Source organism: Tenebrio molitor, chromosome 1, assembly GCF_963966145.1.
Source record: "Tenebrio molitor chromosome 1, icTenMoli1.1, whole genome shotgun sequence".
Classification (NCBI taxonomy): Eukaryota; Metazoa; Arthropoda; class Insecta; order Coleoptera; family Tenebrionidae; genus Tenebrio; species Tenebrio molitor.
The window spans coordinates 43,358,738-43,382,579 of NC_091046.1; the positions used below are offsets into that span (position 1 = coordinate 43,358,738).

At 37.2% G+C, this 23,842-nt stretch overlaps 1 protein-coding gene across 4 annotated transcripts in view; it reads right to left on the reverse strand.

Annotated features, from left to right (window-relative positions):
- Positions 1-21: 21 nt before the first annotated feature.
- Positions 22-23,842, reverse strand: part of LOC138122323 (protein tramtrack, alpha isoform-like) — a 39,810-nt gene continuing 15,989 nt past the window's right edge. For 3 of the 4 annotated variants that reach the window (XM_069036539.1, XM_069036536.1, XM_069036537.1), the window contains 7 exons: positions 22,197-22,361; positions 5,529-5,879; positions 4,912-5,275; positions 4,703-4,863; positions 4,480-4,657; positions 832-1,111; positions 22-774 (listed from right to left, as the gene is read on the reverse strand). In XM_069036539.1, coding sequence (XP_068892640.1) covers positions 564-774; positions 832-1,111; positions 4,480-4,657; positions 4,703-4,863; positions 4,912-5,275; positions 5,529-5,879; positions 22,197-22,361 — 1,710 coding nt within the window. In that variant the 3' untranslated portion in view covers positions 22-563. The remainder of the gene's footprint in view (positions 775-831; positions 1,112-4,479; positions 4,658-4,702; positions 4,864-4,911; positions 5,276-5,528; positions 5,880-22,196; positions 22,362-23,842) is intronic. The other variant, XM_069036538.1, reaches the window with a different exon arrangement.

Genomic DNA, 23,842 nt, shown 5'->3' on the forward strand with positions numbered 1-23,842 from the left:
TTCGGGAGGGAAAAAATGTGACAAGTTTCAGATTTTTATTAAAAACAAAAAAAAAAAGAATAATAAAATCACTCAGTAGTCGCTCGGAGGTCTAAAAAAACGTAATAAATTAATGTCTAAGTACATAAATAGCAAAAATAAATGTAGCAACGTTGAGGTAAATAAAACAATAATTATCATTAACGGAAATTATATACAAGAACCCATAGCTAGCAACAAGAGCATTGCCTCGAATAAATTAGCTAGAAGAATATACAAGATGATCTGTACACTAGACCTAATGGTATTAAATGGTTTAATATTGCACTTTGTAATATCGCCTTAAAAAAAGGCAACTTATCCTAGAATCGATCTGTATAAATAAAATCGAAAGTAAGTATCTTAGTACAACAGCCTAAATCGGTAATTTCCAATTAACTTAAGTCTCTTATCCAGTACATGAAACTAAGCCGACGCACTTCCATCATCACAATTATTTCAAACAGAAAACTCCTGTCTCTTTATCAAATCTCCAAATTAGAATATTCACTAGACTAAAAACTATCGAAGTTAAAAACTATATCTCAGCTGTTCGTTTGATTCTGGTACTGGATTTGTTGGTGAGTATTGGCGTATTCCATGCCGAAAGTGTGTCCGTCGATCTGGGACTGGCTGTCCGAGTTGGGTTCGATATTGTCCGATTCGTATTTGATGCCCCTCTTGAATCTGCCATACAGCGAGGAATAAGGCAGATTGTAGTGTATGGCAGCTTGGTTGATGGACATGTGTCCCAATCTGCGAACACACAACACGTTTCGTATTCGCGTGTCGGCTTGGTGCGTCTCAACTGACCTGACGGCTTCCAAAGCCTCTCCCATCGCGTCCTCCGACCACGGCGTCGGGTTCGACCTCGACAGTTCTATCCCCTCCCGCTTGCATCTGCCGTAGAGGGTCCCCGTGGGAATGCCGAATTCCGTCGAGGCTTTCTGCACGGACGTCTGGCCAGATCTGATGGATTCTAAGGCTTTTTCGAGGTCTTCCGGCGTCCACGTCGTCGGGGCCGCGTTGAAAGGGGCCGCTAGTCTGATACCTTCTCGTCGGGCTATTTTGTACAAGGTACTGCTGGGAATACCTAAAATGCAGACCACTAATTATAAACTGTCGGCGACCCTTGAAATTTCTTCGCAAGACAAAAGATAACGTGACAAGGACTTTATAGGTCCGGTCTTCTAATTCACAAGCTAATGACAGTTCGTAAGGTGATTTTTTAATAAATAAAACATCTGTTTTGTACGATTAAGTCGTTTTACTCGAGTACCCTGAACTTATCTTCCTAGCAGCGAAATGTTGTGAAGCATCAAAATGTCGCAATCAAAATTGTAAAACTTTTTCTTAACTCGAGGCCATCTGTCAGGGTTTAGACGATATTTTGGTTAATTGACATAACAGCAACTAAGTAATCAAAGAATTCTTCCGTTTTCACTTCAACGAAGAGAAGGAAGTTTCTCTGGATAAGAGATTGATGTCTTTTTTAATGATAAGTACCTACCTACATAAAAGTTTTATAATCCTAAATTTTAGTAACAAAATGGTTACTGTCAAGGCCATTTACTTTGAGCATTTTTTAAAAATTCAGTTTCTTTAATTTACTCACTCTACTCAATAAAAAGTAAAGTTGGCAGAGTTACTTTCTAGTATTTTCTACTTTACATATTGGCAGCTTTGAACTAAGTTTGACAGCCACAGTAATAAGCAACCGATGTTTTCATGATCTCTTTTAACGTTTTTGAGATTTAAGTGATTTAACACACTTTGACAGGTTCATAACCTCAATTAAATTTTCCCCAACACTATTTTGGAAATTTTCCACTGTCAGAACAAAATTGACGCATTTTTACAATGTTTTTCATAGTGTGAAACCTTCTTACGAGAGATAGGTTAGAATTAACGTCAAAATTCAATGACATTTTTTTAAATTATTTGATAGGTATTGTCAAGTAGGCAGTTAATTGACAAATGGACAAAACCAAATTTACATTAGGAAAATTTTTGTTTCCCGTTTTTTTTTTGCAACCAACTGTAGTCCATTTTTTAAAAGAATCTAGAGTTATACAGGGTGTTTCTGAAATAAGTGCATTAATTTTAACTGGTAATAGAACTCATCAAAAGGAACAACTTTTCTCTCTGTCATTTTGGCGAAAAACGTTGCGTAATGGCTTAAAAAATAGGAAAGATTTTCCTAAAACCGTTCATATCTCCAAAACTAAGCCACCTAAAAACGTGAAACAACCAGATTCTTACGAAGGGGATTTTTTTGCTATATGGGTAGATTTATTTGAATTTCGATTTCGGCGTTAAAACACGTTTTCTGGATGAAAATGGATGTTTTTTTCATATTAGCGCTGATCTCAATTAGCCATTGCAGTATTTAGTGAAAAATCTCTCCAATTTTTTTTTGGAATTAAACATCGTTTTTCGGCAAAATGGTAGATAGAAAAGTTGTTCCTTTTGACGAGTTCTATTACCAGTTAAAATTAATGCACCTATTTCAGAAACACCCTGTATAGTCGTTTTCAACGACATCCGTGCTGTCAGTGTCATTTGTAATATGTTGGTGCAGATTGTACACACAAATTCATAACCAGGATTCAGAGTATAAGATAAGCAAATTCTAGTTAAAAAATGATAAACAAGAAATTGAGGTTATGGTAAAAGAAAACTGCTATTTCGTGAAACATCAACAACAAGTAATAAAACTCAGTCTTCAACATGGTGTAAAACATGGTTAAACTAGGTCATCCTCGGAATTCAAATCAGACTACATATTTTCTTTGATTTGTTTGAAATTATAGGAAATAATAAATAAATAATTTTAGCTTCCAGAAAAATGAGTTCAAAGTTTTTTCGTACTTTTTCAATGAGTTTACGTGAGATTTTTTTTTTCAAACCGCTCGAAAAGAATTTATGTTTTGGCATGGCCTGCAACTGTTTTGTTTTAACTGACATAAATTTCATGAGAGTATGGTGTAATTGGGGCTTTAAGTATTGAGGTTATGAATACCTAATTGTACTGTCACCAGTAATACATTTTGGTCGTCAAGGTAATTCTTTGACGCAATGGAAAATGCTCTAATGTGAAACGGGCATAACCTCTAATAAATTCTACTTGTCTTGTCTTGTCTTGTCAACTTTATGGAAATCTCAAGTGGTTGTCACCCTAGCTTCTGACACATCCGTCTCTATCAGCGATTTTGCTGAAATTTTTATTTAATTTTTACTCTGTTAAAATACGATATTGGGGCCATAATTTTGAATGTTTACAATAAAACTTTGACAAGTTTATTTTTATTGACGTTTTATTAACATTGGCCGTAATCAAGCAGGCAAAATTTTTAATTTGTAGCGGGAAATTTCAAAATGACTTTGACAACCACGATTTAATGCTCGCAACTGTAGGTTGTTTCGTTTCGTTTATAAGATCTCTCGACAAAAAAGACATTTTTATTATTTGAAAAATGCTGTTGACACTTTCAAAAGAGGCCCAACAAATAAATCTAAAGTCTGTTTTTTGTTTGACCCGAGTAACTAAAAGGGATTTTATTTTTGTGGTATTGAATTACTGCAAAATTCAAATTTTGTTGTTTTTAGTACCTACTTTTATTATGTTGATGACAAAATTTAATTTGAAAATGTCAGTCAATTTGAGGGCATAGTGTATTTTCAAATCTTTTTATAAACCCACAACCCAATGAGAAAAATGGACAGTCTATCAGTAAGTGGCGAAAAGCTTTATTATAACCTAACTTTGCGATAGTTAACCTAAAATATTTTTTTAACAAACCTTATGTAAATCGGGAATAGCGAAAAATGGCATTCGTCGTAATAATGAAAACCTAAATCACAACGAAAAAGTTACCCCGGTCAAAAAAGCATTGTATTTGGGATTTAAATATGGCTACCACATTTTCTAACAGAAGACTTTTTATTTTATTTAGAAACTTAATCGAGTTATATTATACCTGGAATGTATTTTCATATTTATATTCTTTTGTCTTGGAGAAAGGAGAAAAGACCTTGCATTTTTTCCTGTTTTCTTCTCCTCTTTCTTTATGAAAGTCACGATTGGGCAAATCTAGGATCTAATACTTTCATTAAAAATGACTCTATATTGAACTACCCTAGAAGTGACTTTTCGAGAATGTAGCAAGTGAGATTTAAAAATCTTCCCCTAACCAAATTGTCACATCTGAAGGCGCGTCCCTAACGCAAATTAAAAAGTTTTTCGTTGAACTTTTATTTTATTGTTGTTGCGCGAGTTGTTTGGACCCTTTCGCCACCAAGAATATCGTCTAAACCCGTCGGCAAGTTGTGAAACTTTGAAAGTTGTGTGAATGCAAGTCTCTGATGGATTCACATTTGAAACTGTCGTATTTCGCATCGAACTTTGTCCCTAATTCTTAGATTATTTGTAAAAACGAAAAGATTGAGTGGGAATCTCACCGTAAGCTTTACTGGCTTTGTTGGCGGAAATGGTTCCGGTCCTGAGCGCCTCCAGCGCACTGTTGAGATTCTCTTCGGTCCACGACTTGGTCGGACCTTCCTTCTTTGGCGTATCTATTCCTAACCTATGCGCTCTTTGCCATAGCGTAGTGGAGGGAATACCGTAAGTTGCTGAAGCCTGCAACGAAAATGAGTACGACTCTCAGACAACTCGACCACTCACTTTTGTTAGGCTCATGTTGTGGTTTCTTAAAGCGTCTAAGGCCATATCCATGTCTTCCTGAGTCCATGTTTTCGGGCCGCCCCCGTGAGATCTCGGCGTGTGATGTATGCTCTCCGAGTGGCCGTTGTTTTTTAATGCAGGTACTTCGTTGCTACTTAATTCTGCAAACAACAGCTGAGACAAGTTCGGGCGAGAGCCGTCTGGTCTACCTAGTCTGTTCGAAACCCCGGGCATCATGCCCATCAGCTCCGGCGTCACCATCATCTGGTGCATGCTCTGCTCGTCCTCGTGGCTGTCCATGGAGTGGTCCGGGCCGGACATGTGCGAGTCCATCTCGAGCAGCGAGTCCTGATCGTACGACCGCAACGTCTCGAACTTGATGTCCGCCTCCTTCTTGATGTCGCAGTACTTGACGTTGGAGTCGGAGATGTCCGTTCGATGAATGGTGTTGGTGAGGAGGGTCCTCGTCGGCGAGTGGTCCTGCATCTCCACGTGGCCGACGGGGATCGCTGAAGGCGCCGGAGGCTCTGGAGGGAAGTCATCTGTGTCTACTCCGAACTGAGAGAAGATCGTCTGTCAGTGCGGGAAAAAATGTCACGGTTAGTGGGTTAGTAGACGGTCCAGTGGCCCAACAACACCCAAACAAAAACACTTCGAGCTTCGCGAATACTACAAATCAAAATTACTGTTGACGCTCCGAAAAGCTCGGATCGATTTCCTGTTACCGCGTTATTTCTCCAGAAGTGACACCTACTTTCTGGAGGTGCGTCGACAGGCCACTGGCTTGATAATATTGTTAGAGCGTCGTTATTGAGGCGGCCATTACCTGTCCCGTCATAATTCCATGACTGCTCATGTTGAGTGGTTTTATTTGTTCAGGCTCCGCCCTTTTTCTCTTGTGTTCATTTAAAGCCACTGGCATATCATGTTCTTCGTCTGAAGAATGTCCGTCTACGCTGCCATTGTCTTCCTTATCCGACGTATTGTCCAAGTGCGGTTTTTTCTGCTTGTTTCGCTTATTATTGTCTTGCGGTTTGAACTGTTTCGGTGAGGACGACTTTCTAACTTTGGAGAAACCTTTGGCGAAGTACTGCGGTTCGATCGGCGAGTTCTCCTTTTCGTCGGGGGGTTCGCACAGGCCTTTGATCTTCAACTGGTCGGCCGTACGGAGAAGTGACTGAAAACGACGACATTGTTAGGATCGAATCGAACGGATGAACTCTGTGTGTCGGGACACTTTGAGGTTCAGCGGGATTGATTGCCGGATTACTTTAAGTAAGTCTGCACGTCCGAGGCGTATTCGATCACACCTCGAATACACCTCCAGCACAAATTCTTCAGGTATCATCAATCCAAAGAAAATCAAACATATTTTATTAAAATGAATCTACACGTCCGAGATGTGTTCGACCAAATCCCGAATACACCTCCAGCAATATAAAAATAATTACAGCTCAGTAATGACTCTTATTAATTTGAATTTATCCCAAGGCGTTACGCTGCACTGGTCACAATATAATATTAAATAAGAAGATTACAGTTTCTTCCATTGTTCAGGCGTTTCTTTGGATCTAATTTTCTCACATCATTACTGACATTTAAAAATTATAAACACGGTAATTATTGCGAACATTAATTTGCAAAACAATTTTTATGGGGTTGAGAGTAATGTAAAAGCACCTACTGCTGGTTTAAAAATACAACGTGGGAGTGGGAGTGTTCAAACATTGAGAGAGCCGCAGGGTGCAAGAGCTTATTCCTTCTATAAGAAGGGCCAGGTGCAATGCAAACACGTTTGCTGAAAAGCTCCACACTTGAGTGTCAAACTGACACAGTTTGAAAATTTGTTTCAGGCCTACTTAAGCTATTTCTCTTAAGTCAATTTGTCTTATTGACGTTCAAGACAAGGCCATCTGTCAGTGTTTGGAGAGCAACATGCGGATTAATTTTCCCAATTTAAATTAATAATGTAAATGGAAAATATAACGAAGCAAAGCGTGGCCAACTTTCTAGGTGCGAAATCATCCAATTTTATCATTTACGTCAAGTGAAATGTTAATTCGCATAAAAAATTATGTCAGAAAAAATCATGCGTTCAAATGAAATCCTGAGCGTTGGAAAAATAAACCATTTAGTGTGTAAAGTTTGAATTTCTCGCCGTTTGACATGAATGACATTTATTTATGTTTAATCGGGACATAATTGAACATGTTTGTTTTCAGAAAAGGTGCCCTTAGATATTTGCTTGGAGAATAGGAATCGTTACGTTATTCTATTTTTAATGCAAAACATTGCAAACAAACAGAAAGATTTTTTGTTTGTAAATTTTAGGTTAGCTGTCAACATGCTCTAATTACAACTGTCAATTTACACTTTAAAAAAGCGACACAACTGAGGGTTTCCAACGCCTTCCCAGCCCAAGATTTCATTGAACGTCCGATACTAGCGACTATAAATGATTGAAGCAAATTTAGTGGGTTGGCATCACTGAGCAATTGGTAAGCCTTGTCATTGTCAAGATGTCTGTCATCTCTTGATTCATATTTTAGGTTGAGGTTTCGGAAGTTTAATGTTATTGTCAATAATCGATACAAATTATGTTTTCCTTTATTTTTATTAAATATATTTTTGCGTATGTAAAATATTATAAATAAGGTTTTACAAAATAATGGTGAAAGTTAGTTTTGCTAGCGTGAATTAAAAACCATAGAAATAAATGTGCTCCGTAGTAAAAACCATTTTTAAAAATTAAGCGGTGATAATTACATACTTAATATATTTGACTTTTGGTTTGACATATTTGAATTTGAAAAAAGAGTATACCAAGATAAAACGTAAATATATTGCCAACCGAAGAAAAAATTGCAAGCATTTATTTTATAGTCACTTGGTATAATTTAATGAAGACAAAAAACTAGAAGAAATCCTAATGTAATGAATTAATGATATATGCCGCGTACACCGAAAATAATGTTACTGTTTATTTCTTTTTTCGCCAATTTTACAATTGAAAAATATGACTTTTATCAACAAGGTCACACTTCTTTTATTTTCTTAACCACGACCTGCTGTAATATAACTGGCCTGTTCAAAAGTGTAGTTTGAGTGATCCCCGCAGAGCGCTAGTAAACCGGTGCTTTTTTTGCGGATATTATTCATTCTAAGTTTTTGTCACCGAGAATTTTTCCTGCTCAAATGACATTTGATTTTGAAGTAAAAAAGCTTGCTTTTTGTTGCATTAAAATTAAATTCGTGAATTTTTTCCTTATTGTTCGTTTTTATAAAACTAATAATAAACTCTAAAATCATGTCTAAAACTATTTTCCGTATCTTTTTCTTTATAAAGGGCCTTCAAATAAATTTAGAGCAACCTATGGAAATTCAATTGTTTGCAACATTTTTCCAGCGTAGAAAATGACACAAGAAACGTCTGACATTTTAACGAAATAAAATTAGGTTAGAAAATATTTTTAATTTTTGTAGTGCATTCTCCATATTCCCCCTCCACGGAATATGACAATATGAAATTGGGAAAAAGCTTACTATGTAACCTGTGTAACTCCGAAGAATAATTGGTTACCTACAAAAATTACTTTACACTGTTAACAGAATTAGAATGTCGCCTACGCCTACTCTAAATATATATTTATTTGAAGGCCCGATACATCTAGCTATGAAAAGAGTGCGAATAGATTAATTTCGGAAATTTTGTAAACAGATGACAGATGACAAATCTATTCAGTCATAAGAAGTTAAATAACACTAATGATTCAGATGTCAAAAAAAAACATTTGACACTTTTAAGTCGTAAATTTTGTATAAATACTAAATTCGAAAAACTCCTGGACTGTAAAATCAAATTTTGAAAAAATGTTTCTTTTGACTGTACTTGTTATAAAAATCTCGAGTAAGTATATTTACGTCAAATCATTTGTAACAAAATAAATGTAGGTTATGTTTTGATTTCAAACACTTTTACAACAACCAAAACAAACGGATCTGTTTCGCATTCAAAATCAAAAGAAAATGGGAGTTGGATTCTGCTAAAGATGTAATTAAGGGTGGTAGATCCCTCATGTAAGAGCTGACTAATTAATTATTTTTTAACTTTTCACAGTGCAAAATGCTGTTGCCCTACATTGAGTTTAACAAACTTGTCATAATGTGAACATTTTGAATTTTCCCTTTTATCTAAATACAATGTATGATAAGTTGTAATTTATTTTCCAATATAAAACTTAAACAAATGAATTATTTGAAAAATCATAGATACCAACCGGCTAATATGACAATAACTAACAACAACCTAACTATAATTTTGCTTTTGATTGTCCACAGGTTTTCTGAATTTATAACTAAACACAGTTCACGTTGTTTTGGCATAATGGGAGGCCTTGATTTATTTTTTTAACGTTGGACTGTTTGATTTCCGTCACTAAAGCGCGTGACATGCGGACCTATCAAAATGAATGTAACATGTTGCTGAATTTCCCGCGATGTCTTGAGTATTCTTCTATTGCAAATTAGTAAAACTGACAACAGTGCACTAGACATTGACGCTATTTATAACCTCAAACTTAGAAAAACATAACCTTATTCAATAGACAGTTTTACTACCAAATTAAATGCAAAATTTCCATGGCCTCCGATCATGTCAAAACAAGATGAATGCATTTTATATTTTTATTTCATCCTGTGTCAAATTTCAATACTTTACGTCATCAGTTTGAATCCGGGAAAACGCAAAAAACGGCCGGACGCCGGTTAAGTGTTGCTATTGGAAACACAAAAGTAACAATCGCAATAACAATTATTCAGTTTTAAGAATTGTTTTATTCAAATTAACAATTTCACTATTTCGGCCACAAAGAAGATGCACTTACTTTCTCAGACTAAAAACGTTAGTTCACAAATAAAATAATACAACCATTTAAACCAAATCTAAAAAATAGGCCAGCCAGCATAACCTCTTCCGTAATTTTCTTCACATTATTTTCTGATTTCCATTTACAAAAATGGCTGAATTGTTTTTGATACCTTTCACCAGATTTGCTAGGTATTAATTCAACACAGGTTTCTGCAGATTTTCTTACAATTTCTGGAGGATTTGCTTTAGAAGTCATTTTGACGCACAAAATTATTTCAACAAAATAAACAATTGCCAAACAGCCGTTGCTAATCATGTTCCAAAAATGTGACTAGATTTGGAGCTTTCGTTGAATTATTTTGAAATTAATTTCAATGTTTCTTTCAAACGAAATTTGAGGCAGGATGAAATAAAATATATAACGACATTCGTCCGTGAACTCTTTTTACAGTACTCGTTTCGAGTTTCAAGACTCGGCTCCTTCGTCGCCTCGTCCTTAAACGTCTAACTCGTACTGTAAACTATGAGTTCCCGGACTTATAACGTTAATTACTATTTCTTTATTTTCTATAAGTATTAAATTTGTCCGATTTTGTACACTATCAAAAATTCAAACGTAGTGGACTTTCCAAATTGGAAAATTGATCTTACTTTGATTTGCTTAAGTAAACTGACTTATCTTTACAACAAGACAACATCCTTTCACTTATTTATTCTTCGAAGTCTGCAAACTAAAATTTTCAAATTTTATGACATGTTACACTAATGTACGTTCAGTTGGGATAACATCAGGAAGATATTTAGGTTAAATTCTTTTAAAAATAAAATATTTTGGCAATATAAAATTTGATCCATTTCTTGAGAAAGAAGATAAATCAAGTTTAACACGACCTCAAATCCTTGAAAGAAAATTGTTTACAAAAATATTTTGTACTTTCAAAGTTTTTTCTTTCCAATTAAAAGTTAATGAGATATCACTTGTTTAGCATACTGTTTGGTTCTTTTTGTTGTCTTTCTTTGGATAGTTTTTTAAATATATTTAACACTCTACAAATTGTCGGCCGTAAGATAATTAAATGATCGATCGAAAAATCAGACAACTTTGCTTTCTTTAATAGCACAACCAAAAATTAATTATTGATTATTTTGTCAGAAATATTGATTACTACAGACTGTGTACTTGTTTTTCCAATTGCGCTGTGAATTAAGTGGTTTCCAAATAAAATTGTGTTTTGTTCAGATCGGTTGAGCACTTAAGCCATCAATCACATTACTTAGGTAAAGTCATCTAGATTTCGCAGCGCCGCAAGGTCATCTGTTGGTGACATAGCAACATTTCGATTAATTTTCCCCAACAACGCATTAAAGAATGCAAACCGTAAGAGCAAAAATTGCGATTTGAACGCTTGGAGAAACAAGAAATTGTTCCATTGTGCGAAGAGTGGAAGGGATGCGGATTGATACAATTCCGAGTTGTCTCTGTCTTGATAGGGGTCCACGGTTTCGTAATTGAAGTGCCAGAAGCTACGTACGTGTACAAAAAATTAAAAATGAAAAGTTTTAAGTGTCGGGGGGAACGAGATGAAATTTTTGGAAAGTTTCAAATTAATTTTGGAACAATTTGGGAGTTCGAAAAATGGAAAAGTTGTCGGAATTCGAACGGGAGCGCAGAGAGGCGGAACGCGATGCGGTCTGAATTTTCCGAGAAATTGGTCGCGAATTTCCACGAAAGGAGTCTTCTTCCTTCTGCATCAACAATTAATTCCGACGTCCTGGCCTGACGAGCGGGAAAAGGAAGCTCACATACACACATAAGAGAAGCCGTCCTTGAACCCGGTATTGATTGGTCCAGACACCGCATCACTTTCCCCCAATGCGTGCCCCGGAGCCTAAAGCCGAGTGCCGCTCGCCAGGCAACCCTCCGGATTAGTCCGGGGATCGTCTGCAGCTGGGGAAAGACCGGCGTATGCCCCCGACGCCGCCGAAAACGTCTGAAAAATCGCTGCGCCTTTTTAATCGGCGAGGATTTCGTCTTGGAGCAATCGATAACGAGTCGGGCTCGCGGAAGGGGTTGCTCGCAAAACGCGAACAATCGCCGAGTTTTACGAGACAACAAAGCCGATACATAAACCGGGGGAGGTTCATTAGGCGGATGTAAAAGTTGTCGGTGAAAGGCAAAGTTGAAGGATAGACAGAAGAAGAGAAAACGGATGGATATAAGGACCAAAACAGAGACGCTAATGCAGGCGAGTCCGGCGTCGGCGGCGGCGGCGGCGGCACGGGCCGCAGAAAGTGCAAGCATGCATGCAAGTGCACATGCACTGGTGTACTTACTGAACGGATGACCTCGGCGACCTTCAGCTGAACTGAATTCCGGGGAAAGCGCAAACTAAGACTGGCCAGAGAGTGAGCCTACGAAGGGGATGCTGCGGCCCCGTGATAGATCGAGAGAAATGCTCGGCGCACGCACTACTACAACTTCGGTTTTAATTGGGGCTTTTTGCAGACAAGGACTGCCATTTTTTGCACTCGCTCCTCGTCCCCGTCCGACTATTTTCCTTCTGTGTACAGGAAATGGGAAAATGTCGGCCCATCGACGCCCGACAATAACGGAAAATTGAAAATGAAACAGTTCGCGAAATTGGTTATGTGCGCCGATACGAAGGAAAAAATCGACGCCTTATCGCCGACGAACAAAGGACGATTTGCTTCGAGTAATTCGACAGGATCGCCGTCGTAAAAACCGAACGACGGTCCTTCTAATTACGCGACACGTTCGCGATTCCCCACGTTTTATAACGAAAAATTACGTCACGATCCTTAAACGCCTCTCCGCCCCCGAGAATCCGCACCAAAGTAAATAAGTCAACAAATTAGGGACCGTTCTCACCCGGACGCCCGGAATTCGAAAGTAAAACTTGCACTTTATGCTTCGCACTGCTCGATCTTGCACCAGGAAAAATTACGCGGAGACGCTTTCACTTTGATGAAAAGCTCGTCCTCGAGACGATAAGATTCCAACAACAACATGATGGAGATGATCCGGAGGCTTTTAAAAATTCATTCCTGCAGGCACGGAATCGACGTAGAATGCGGGTCAAGAGATGAAAACAATAAGAAATTTCGCGTAAGGTTGACGATTCGCCGGAGAGCCATTTTGGATTGGTCCTAGAAAACGAAAAGGTCCAGCGAGGACTCTTCATCAAAAAAAAAAAGTCTCCGGATGAGATGCTGCAAAGATGTAAAAGGTTTCAAAACAAAAAAACAGAGTGGAGTAATATCTTGTGAAATTCGGAGGAATGTCATGTTTTGAAAATAATTTGGACGCATGTGAAGAATGAAATTCAAAATAACGGGAAATGAAAAATATGTTGTTGGAGGTCAAAAAGTAGACGATAAATAATCCACTATACTAAAAATATTATGCAAAATTATTATGTAAGATTGTCAAGGTTATTTTGCGAAAATATCAACTGACCGAGAATAAAAAACGAAACAGTTGACGAAATCCTTTTTAATCTTATTACAGTTTAGGAGATTCTATACGCGTTTATGAAGAATTGTGAATAATTAATTCAATGTTACGGAACTTGTTACATTAACATTCAATTAAGTTTAGGTCAGGTGAGTTGATTGGTAAATGATCGTTGTCGATCAAAATAACAAATCAAATTGTTTTGTAATGGAGAACAATATAAAATATATTATATTCTGTCATTCAGTACTTGGTTTATTTTTATGTATTTCTTTCTAGTAGCTTCATCTTGAAAACATTTTTCCTAGATTCTTTTATTTTCTGTTTTTAGTTTTAGTTTTTGATTCATCAAACTGGAATTTTGAAATATCTTAGTCACTTAATTTACACATTACAATGCACATATGCTAGGAACCGAAAATGTTTCACCAAAATGATTCGAAAGTAAATGTAACGAGCGTTCAAAAAAAAAATTCGGTCGCGGTTTTTCTCTGTACGCCGTCTTTTTAGATGGTATCCTTCGACAAATACCTAACCTCACTTCGATCATATCTCATCACGATAAGTTGAAAACTTTTGTTTAATTTCTATTATTTTCTCAACAGGTTCTCGTGAAATAGATATCTAGACTGTTAATGAAGCTACACCACACGTAAACTTAAACAAAACAAGCTATTTGATATTCGATATGTTTGAACACACGTTATAAGTTATAACACGATTTCACATAGTATTCGTTTTTTGTATTTTTCTTTGGTGGTATTTTCCTCACAGTAACAATATCATTGCATCCATTACCGACTGCAAATTATTTTCTATTATACAGGATGTCCCCCCCCCCCCCCAAAAAAAAGACGAGTCCATAAGTCTCTTATTTATTGGAGGATTTTAATTATTTATACACCAAATTAAATGGTTACAAATAGGCTACAAAAAGGATCAATAAATTCCCGTATAGCCCTAAGGGCTTCAAGGCTAAACTGTCAAAAAATTTTTTTAATGGGAACACATACTTTTTTTTAGTGATTATAATAGAGATTTTTATTCTGAAAACAACAATGTATCACAAGTATACACTTACATATCAAAAATGCAAAATTTTTTTTGTAAAAAACGCTACTATCGTCTATACTCCATTTTGCGCTAATCATTGGCCGCATATCTGCGCAATCCCATATGTTATTATTTGTCATTTGTTTTTCGAGCTAACTTAATTTGTTATTAACATTGTAATGCAAAGCATTTTGATAGCTTCTCGCTTGGTGTTCGTCATTTGTTTCAAAAGTTAGTGTTAATTTTTTTTATGTGAAGTTATACTTGTGATACATTGTTGTTTTCAGAATAAAAATCTCTATCAGAATTACTACAAAAAATATGTATTCCCATTTGAAAAAAAAATATTTTGACAGTTTAGCCTTGAAGCCCTTGGAGCTATACGTGAATTTAGTAGGCCGTTTTGTAGCCTATCCACAATCACTTAATTTGGTGTATAGATAATTAAAATTCTCCGATGAATAATGGAGCTATGGACTCGTCTTTTTTTTTTGGGACACCTGTATTATCTCATCCCTTAAATTAAATTCATAAACTCAGTTAGTTAATTGTTAATTTATCTTCTAGCTAATAAGTCAAAAATAATGAAAACATCTCGTTAACCTGGTGAAGACTACGGAAATGAAACCATTTTGTTTAGAGCAAACTTAAAAAAATATTCTTTCTCCAAGACTATTAAAGAATGAATATGTACATTCTTGTTGGATATCCAATGAAAGAATGATATCAATGCCACGCCCCGTGTCAGAATATAGTGAAATTTACGGCTGTCGGCCAATCACATCCCTCGTATTTTCATTCTACAACGGCAGATCGCCAATCAGGTGCATTTGTAAACAACCAGTCGCGAATCGCGTAGCAAGAGAGTATAGTCTTCAACTCGCGTATAATGGCCATTATTCACTCGGATGATTCCACCACTCGCCTACGGCTCGTATTGCAACTTTTATCCTCTTGAATAATAGTCATCATTATAAGCTCATTGAAGAATGTGCATCTAAATATAAAAAGAAAATTATCACAATTGGAATGTTAGTTGCTATTTTCCAAAACAACCAAATCCAAGATTGCAACTTTATAAATCCAGCTCTGATGAATTAACCCTCGATGCAAAGTTACCAAGAGTTAAATCTCAAGTTAATCTGTTCTATAATTATGAGAGCTTGATCTGTAATAAACATGAAAAGCAGCCCTTCACTCCTTTGTCTTCGATTCAAGTTTGCGCAATCTCCATTTTCAATAAAATAATCATTTTCACCGCTAGGATTTCGTAATTTTATGTTGACATGCCAGTTAATAAAAAAGGCGTCTTACACCATTCGAACAGCAAACTATCATCTCTACTTTCACAGTTTATTAATTCACTACATTTACTTTAATGGCTTGCATCGCATAAATTCCGAAAGACCTGAACATCAGAGAAGAGCAGAATTTTCTAAAAATGATTTACGTGTGATCGTCAGTAAGTACGCTTTTTATCATTTCCAGTTCCGCTCCAAGGTGAATTTTTGATTTTCGCAATGTTTCCGTCTCTGACCAGCAACGCCTCGGCCCCTTCTCGGCATTGTTTCGAGAAAGACAATAGAGTGATTAACGCAGCGAAGCATCGTGCACGTGTGCCGAAGAGATGCTGCGTGGAGGTCGGAGGGAGAGAAAATCCACCCCGAGCTCGCCGCGACGACAATAAAAATCAATCGCGAACCAGTCCCAGACTGATGTTTTTAGAAACGGGAATAGGCCGCGTCCTGCAGGAACCCGTCCCGGCGCGACTCCTCAAATCCGATTTTTTTCGCGCAATTCTCAAATCGGATCAGATCGAAACGCGTTTTAAAGCCGCCCTCTCGGATCTAATAAATAAGTGTGTTGGTCATCTGTTGCGCTGGAAAATAATTCGCCCGTGCATGCACGTCGAACGCAGAACAAACAGATTCGGAGATGTAGGTCAAGACTGCGCGAATGCCATCAAAGAGAAATTAGAAAAGTTTCACTCGGCTGTCGCATAAAACTCCGTATGCAGCCGTTCGCGAAACGGCCTTTCGCGCTTTCCTTCTTATCGCTCCTTTGCGCCTCTTCCGTGCATTTGTGCGTACTCGTTATGGCGACCAGATTAATGATTGATCGCGTTTTCGCATTCCCTTTCATTCGGCCAAGGTGAACTTGCCCGAATTTCTCGTTTTCGCAACCAGCTTGTCCTCACAAGCGTTTGCTGCTTTTGACCACCTTCTCTCCATTGCGAATTTCTTCATTATCGTCAGCCTCCTCTCATTTCGTGCGTCTCTTGTGTCGTATTCCATTCCCAAAGATGCGGTGCGATTACTGGTTAATCCACGTTAAACCTCACATCTTTCCTGCACGTAGCTTTTCCATCTACGTGGAAAGCAACTAAACCAGGACTAGTTCCAAAAATGGAAACCTGTCATTGGCCACATTCTATGGCCCTATGTCAATTTCGTCCAACATATGGGAGCCATTTGAAAGTATTCTCGCATTCTTCACACCTGTTCTATGGACAAAATATTATAACAGCATCTTGTTTCGCTAACTCGCGGCCTTTAAAGGGCACCAAAAAATTTTCATTTAATTTCAACTGTCTAAAAAATAATTTACATCAATGGACTAGATACTGGGTGGCTTTTCGCTATTTGTAAAATTTTTCAATTGCGCTGTCATAGTTTGTGAGAATCTCCACACAAATCTAACTAAACAATTGATCCTTTGTGGATATCAATTACGTAAAGCATCGACTTTGGCTCAAAATAAACAAGTGGGCTTGATTATCAGATTGATAATTTTATTCTGGCATGTTGTGACGTCACACATGATCTTGATCTTTTATGTGTTGACCGCATGAATCTAACAGTATATTCTGGAAGTTTCACTTGAAAATAAAAAATATCTTGTTTTGCAGGATCTAAATTAGAATACTCAAGTGTAGAATGCTGTCCTGTGTTTAAGTAAAAAAATAAATCTATCCTACACAACTTTGTGCTGCCTTTGAATTAAATTCGGTGCTTGTCGTTGTGATGAATTATGTAAAATGATGAATTGTTATAGTTATTATTTTCAATATACAAATTCTTTTTCATTGAGTTTCAAATATGCGTGAGCGAAAGACAGTGAGCGAAAGTGAAAATTTCACCCACTGGTAACAATAGATACAGACTCACTAGGGAGATATCGAACAAATGCGTTTTCCAATTTTTGGGGGCTTATGTTAGCTCGAATATCTCTAACAGCCTCACAAAGTTTTTCGATAGTGTGACCTGTGCTTCTAGAAACTGTGTTTTTGAGGTGTGGATAAATAAAGTAGTTCGTTATTGTAAGATCTGGAGACCTTGCAGGAAATTCCACCACTCGGGTGGCAAAGAATTGTTACAAACAAGCAATTGTTTGACGAGCGGAATGTGCTGTAGCATTATCTTGCTGGAAATACCCTTCGGTAACTTCATCGTCATATAACTCATTGATAAAGGGTCTTGCAGCAGTTACGGTTTGGTTATTTAAATTTTTCTGATTCTTTTGACATGTTTATTTAGAAAAAACAGGTTAGTCAATATTGTTGCCGTTAATAATTCATGAATTATTAATTGAGGTTTTCACAACTGACATCTCTCAAATTAATAAAAACTGTTAAGACAACTTGTACAGTATTTCCAAGTAATAACTTTTTTGAAGAGTATCTTGATAACGGTATGACATATAAAATATGTAAGACACTTCTTATAAATATTTCAAGTTGTTCGCGAGAAAAAAATCTACCGATCCGTAAACTGTTTAAAAAAGTGCAGCCAATCTTTTTTAGTTGTTAAATTATCGTCCTTGTGGAAAATGTACCGTGGACCGGAATAAATGGTAATCAAAAGGAGCAAGGTCTGGACTAGCGAGCAGGAACTCCACTTCCAATTCTTTAATTTTCTGCCGCGTTTGCAAAGCAAAACACACTTTTACATTGTCTTGTTGTTTTCGATTGACCACTGCGGTGCGTTTTACAACAACATTTTTTCCACATGTCAAGGGTGGAGCTCGGTGTTAATGGCGCGTCCATGGGAAACCAACCCAAAATACAAAATTAAATCGGTGCCGTGGGCTGGTTCTTGTTGACCCATTGCTCTTTTTGTATGGGTTACGGTAAAAAACCCATTTTTCATGGCAAGTCACGCTGCGCTTTAAAAACCGATCGTCACCTGGTTGGCAAGCTGCTTGACGACAAAGTTTGAGTGAGAAATTCTGCGAGCTTACGAAGATGCTCACAACTCTTTCAATCTGAACCATCTTTCTCTGTAGACTGGTGAGAATCTTCTTAGGCCGTGTGAACTTCACAACGTCTTCAGCTTGTTCATTTTTTTCACCGCGTCACTCGCTTTGTCATTTTTTCTGAAAATGTCGAACGAACACGGAAACTTAAGGTTTTTCATCGCTCTTTGCTAAACACAACAAATACGGAACCGACATTTTTTCCTTTCACTTTCTCGTGTAAAAGATCCATCTCTCTGATACAGTAACGGTGGATTCCGGTTAATTGGTACACATCGGGATTGGACTAATTTATCCCACTTAAGCCCCAATTACGGCAATTACAAATAAACAACTAAGAAACATTTCTTCACTCAAAGGAATTGTTCTCTACTTGATCACAACACCTGAATGCGTTGAACTAAGAAAAAAACTATAACTTAATCCCATTGATACAATTCTTGCCGCTTTTGGATGGCATTGTGCCCCTAAAAAAATTAACCCATTAGTGTTTTATGGATTTGTGTTGTGTTAAGTATTTGGGTCAGATCAACGATTATTTGATGGGAGAGGAAAATTAAAATTTTGAATGATAATAAGATTGAATGAACCTGCAAAAGAAGCGATTTTATTTTCCGATCGTCAAGAATCATTTTGACAGTTTGTTTGTCAGATTTATAATTGTAGCAGTAAATTCCAAACGTAATTAAAAATTTGGACATTGTTCATTATCTGCAGTTTTTAATTATAAATTCCTTTCTTACAGTATTCTTACTGTCGTACATTCAAATAATTAAAAAAAAAATCAAAACGCTAAACTTTTTTTTAAATTTACTGTAGGACAATATTTAACACGCCAAAGGATAATAATGTGAATCGCTTATTTAATAAGATATAATAATAATTTTTGATTGTTAATGTGGTTCTCGGACACAATGGAAACTGCTCTAGTGTGAAACGGGCATAACCTACAACATATTGTACATTAATTGTCATAATGTTCTCTGTGTGAAATGAAACGTAAGGCATATTGGAACTAAATTATTTAATTCATAAAATGATTCTTACTTTATTAAAATGTGACATTTAAACAAACATTGACTTTGACAGTTCGTTGAAATATTGACATTTTGTTGACACTTGACATAATCATGACAATACAACGAAACTTTAAAATAACGTTGACGATCAAAATGTATTGCTCATCACTGTACAGTTGCGGCCATTGAAAAGTGAGACTTTGACAAATAAAAAATTTGTGCTAAAATTGATGGTCACCGACTAACAAATTTTAGCACAAATTTACAAAGTGTGCCTCCAACTCATTCAGAAAACAACAAAGGCTTAAACAGCAAAGTAAAAAGACTGTAATTGTGAGTAAAAATATAAAATGAAATCAAAAAAGTTGCTCAAAATGCTTGCCATCGTTCGCAATGCAAGCTTCAGCACGACGTGCCCAAGAAAGCCGAACTCGATGCAGAATGCCTCTGTTTTGACGAATTTCCTGAGAGGCGTTTCGAACTTGTAAACTGTAAAACTACCACAGGTAATTTGCAACACGCCGAGTACTTCGTTCGTGACTGGTTTTCCATTTCGTGAAGAATTTCTTCTGCAACTAAAATGCGATCTTCTCGTTGGCGCCCAAGATCGCGCAAATTCATTTCGAAACAGCCGAAATCGCGAAGATGCTGCACAACGTTTACACAGGTTCGTGCATTGGGAAGTACCCTTTGAGGAAAGCTTTCACCGTAGATTTGCTTTGCTAGCCTTGAATGTCCACGTGCTGCGCCATAGATCAAGACCATATCAGTTTTCTTCAGGTGAAAGCCATTTGTGATTTAAATTGAGGTTATGATTGACGTTCTTGTCAAGGTGACTTAATTTTAATTAAATGACAACAAAAAAGCCTACAGTGAATTTTTTTGACCCATTTTTTCATAAAATTGACCGGCTTCCAAACTTTTTTTGAAAAACTTGTATCCCCTTTTTTCTCCAAAAATATCAACACTTGCATGAGGCATTATTGGCTCAATCATTATTGTGCAGTTCTACCACTGGTTAAAATATCTGTACAACTTTCAAAGTCACCCTGTATGTACAACTCCACCACAGCACTGTCACAACTCCCGCGAAGATCTTCGCTCTGCATTAGCAATGGTCAGCTCGAAAGCTCGACTAACGAACAGCAAGAAGGTCCCTATCTCTTCAAAGCTTGTGTCATGGATCCAGACAACTTTACACTTTTATGACATCGACGAGACAATCTCACGAACTATCTGCGCCATCACGTTTCTTAAAAAATTATTCATAAAGAAACTGAAACGGATTCTGTATGATCGCAGGTACTTGGTATTTTTGTTCCTTTTATCAATTTATGCGATCTTTCAGTTACATCGTGATTATTTCTTACTGGCAATCGTAATTCGTATGGCAGGGCAGAACAGCGTATCATTTCCTCCAGCGAGTGAAGTTTAGTGATCAAGGAAGACACTTTCTTTTACAATTTTCTTATTAAAAAATTTAATTTAAACTTTTCAAAATTAGAGTATCCGAGTAAGCACACTTGCCGTTAGCAAGGCTGATTTTATAAATAATTTATTACGTTCTCGTTTGTTGTACGACTTGTTCAAGAATGGATTCCGGTAGTGATCTCTTGAAGGATATTCTTCAACAAATAGAGAAATGCCAACCGGATGTTTTTACTTTTATTCCCTTGGGAGTAAAAGAATTTGTTATTTCCTCGAGAGAGGAAATGCCTTCTTTCTGTTGAGATAGTGGAAAAATATTTGTGCAAATACACTAAAAAAAACCGAAGTAAATTTAGACAAACATTTTATGTGGGTCCCACGCTTTCACAAAATGTTTAATTTAATTTTGGGCGTCATTTGCAACCTCCATCGATTCGTCTCCTACTTGAAGGACTTTTCTTGGGCCCGTTTTGGCCACTTGAAACACGACTTAGGTATAAAACTTAATGGCGGGTATCGAAACCATCGTCGTCGATTATTCCATTGTTGGCCTAAATTAGATCATACTCGATTCTCCACGGCAATTGATTTTGTTTGTTTCAAGAAAATTAAAAACAACAAATCTGGAGTGGTAGGCTGCGGATGCACCAACTTTCCATTGACAATGACAATTTAATAAAAATAAACCCGAGCGAAAATGCATCGCTTTGGGCGTCAAATAAATTACTACCGCCCCTGGTGTGACTTACTCTCCTACTGACTCTGATCGAACGGGATTCCATTTTTTAGGTAAACGGCCTAAAAAACCGGCGAATCCGTTTTGAAAGTGTCAGATCGTACGTTCACCGAATTCCGTGAAAGTGTATTCCGAAAATGTTGGGGCCGCTCTCGACATTCCTCTCTCGAAACCTTCCTTCGGCGAAGCTGTCAACGCTGTAGGTCGCTGCAAGGGCCGAGCAGGGCCGCAGGGCGGTCGTTCGGCGGCCCCGCCACAGATGGCGCTGGGGCGCGTTACAGGAACCTGCGTCGGAAAACGCGCGAATGGCGGATGACAAATCGATTAGGTCGCGTTTCTTTGGCGGATTTGCATGGGAGCCGAACGAAAGGCGCGAGAAAAAATCGCGTCGCAAATAAATCGATTGTGAAACGGCGAGGTGGAAGATCCCAGGCGTAAATTAAAAACGCTGGAAATTAACAAAAAGCGGTGAGAACAATGGCACAGAACCAGACGAAAACAGCGATTCTCATTGTATAAAACGGGCACGTAGGTTTCCTTTCTATTATTACACAAAGAAAGAATAAACAATGGCCGATTTCTTTACGTGAACGCAACGCGGATCGCCAGTCTCTTCGCCGGAGAAAAAGTGAAGTAGTAGTTTTCGTCATGTCAGTCAGTACCTGCAATTCGGTCTGGGAAACGTCGATTTCTCCTTTGTAGACGAATTCTATGATGAATTTCAGATCGGCGTAACAGACATCCTGCGGCATTATTATCGTCGGATGTTTGCACGGGTTCTCGAGGAGGAGCTTCTGGAAGTAAGACGAGCACGCCGACAACACCACCTGCAAAAAAAGAACGGAAAAATTAACGAAGGGGAGAAAACGCGAGGGCTTCTTGGTGTGTGAACACAAGACCCACATCACCATTAGCGGGATAGACAGTGGCGGCGCACTCTCGACACAAATTTGCGCTTCGACAAGAAAATTCCTCGTCCTGGGTGTTTCATCCAAATTAGAAAATTGTTGCGAGATGCATAGTTGCGACGAAAGCGCACCTTCACTTCCACTCTTGCGGATGCAGAAAAATATTACTTATCAATAGGAGCGGTGCGCAAGACTGTCATGATTTAGAGTGTGCATGCTGAAATTTATGATTACGGCCCCTCGAAAGCAATAAAAGTGTGCGGGTTAAGAAAGTCGAGTCTGAAACTTCCAGTAAAATCATTTTCGTTGCCGTTCTCTCTGCTCTTTGACTAGGACAAAAGCTTCAATAATCGGTTGGACGCAAATGAATCGTTGCGTAGAAATAGTCTAGATTGTGGCCATAATACGACGTTAAAATGTGGAATGGCTGTAATAAAAATAATAGCCGATAAAACGCGTATTGGAACCGTTTATTCGACACACTTGTGGTACTTGATATGTTCAAAAAAATGCATCCGATTGTTTTGGTTGGATTCTTTATTATTTTGATGAAATGAATGAGTTAAAATGCAGTTTCAGTGGACGCAATCGATTTAGATGAGTTGGCTGAAAGAAAAACTTTGCGATTTCTTTACTGAGTTGTCTGTGAAGCAGATCTATTTCCAACAGGATAAAATTGAAGCATTTTATTAGTTCGTTGGTCGGAATGATACATTTATTCTTTGATAGTTTGAGCCATTTTCCAAATTACAATTTATTCGCTGTGTGAAGTAATAATTTTTAATTTTAATAATTCAAGAGATATTCGGCCGAAATTTGCTTAGAATAACTTGTTACCACACGAATTAGACTGTTTCGGTTGAAAAGGAAAGTAGATAGTTGAGAAAAGAAAAAAAAAAATAAAATCGCATAATGTAGTATGTTATACATCTAGAGAAAGAATTACATAATGAGGGCGAAGCCCGAGGGCTACAAGACACCGAGAAAAAATAGCATTCTCTCCTCAGGTCTATGTTCGATTCTTTTTTGCTCACCCAAGTAAGATTTAAATGAAAAATAAATTTTTCAAGACTTAATTTATTGACATTTACAAATTTTAAAATTATTATTAGTGGTTAGATCAAAAATTCCTTGCCGACTGTAAGAATTTATGTAGACAAGTTTGTTTCTGGTAAAAGATGGGTGTTGAAGGTTTTTGTGCAAAAGAACCAGAAGAAATGCTGTGGTTTTTATGTGATTCCCAATGAAAATTCCCTAAGAAATTTTTTGAAAAATTATTAGTGTTTTCCTTTTGGTTTTCCTCTTTTGTCAATTATGTTTCACTATTTCTCAAAACTATTTCATATTTACGTCACCTTTGACATTTAATAGAGATAGGAAATAGTGAAATACAATTGACA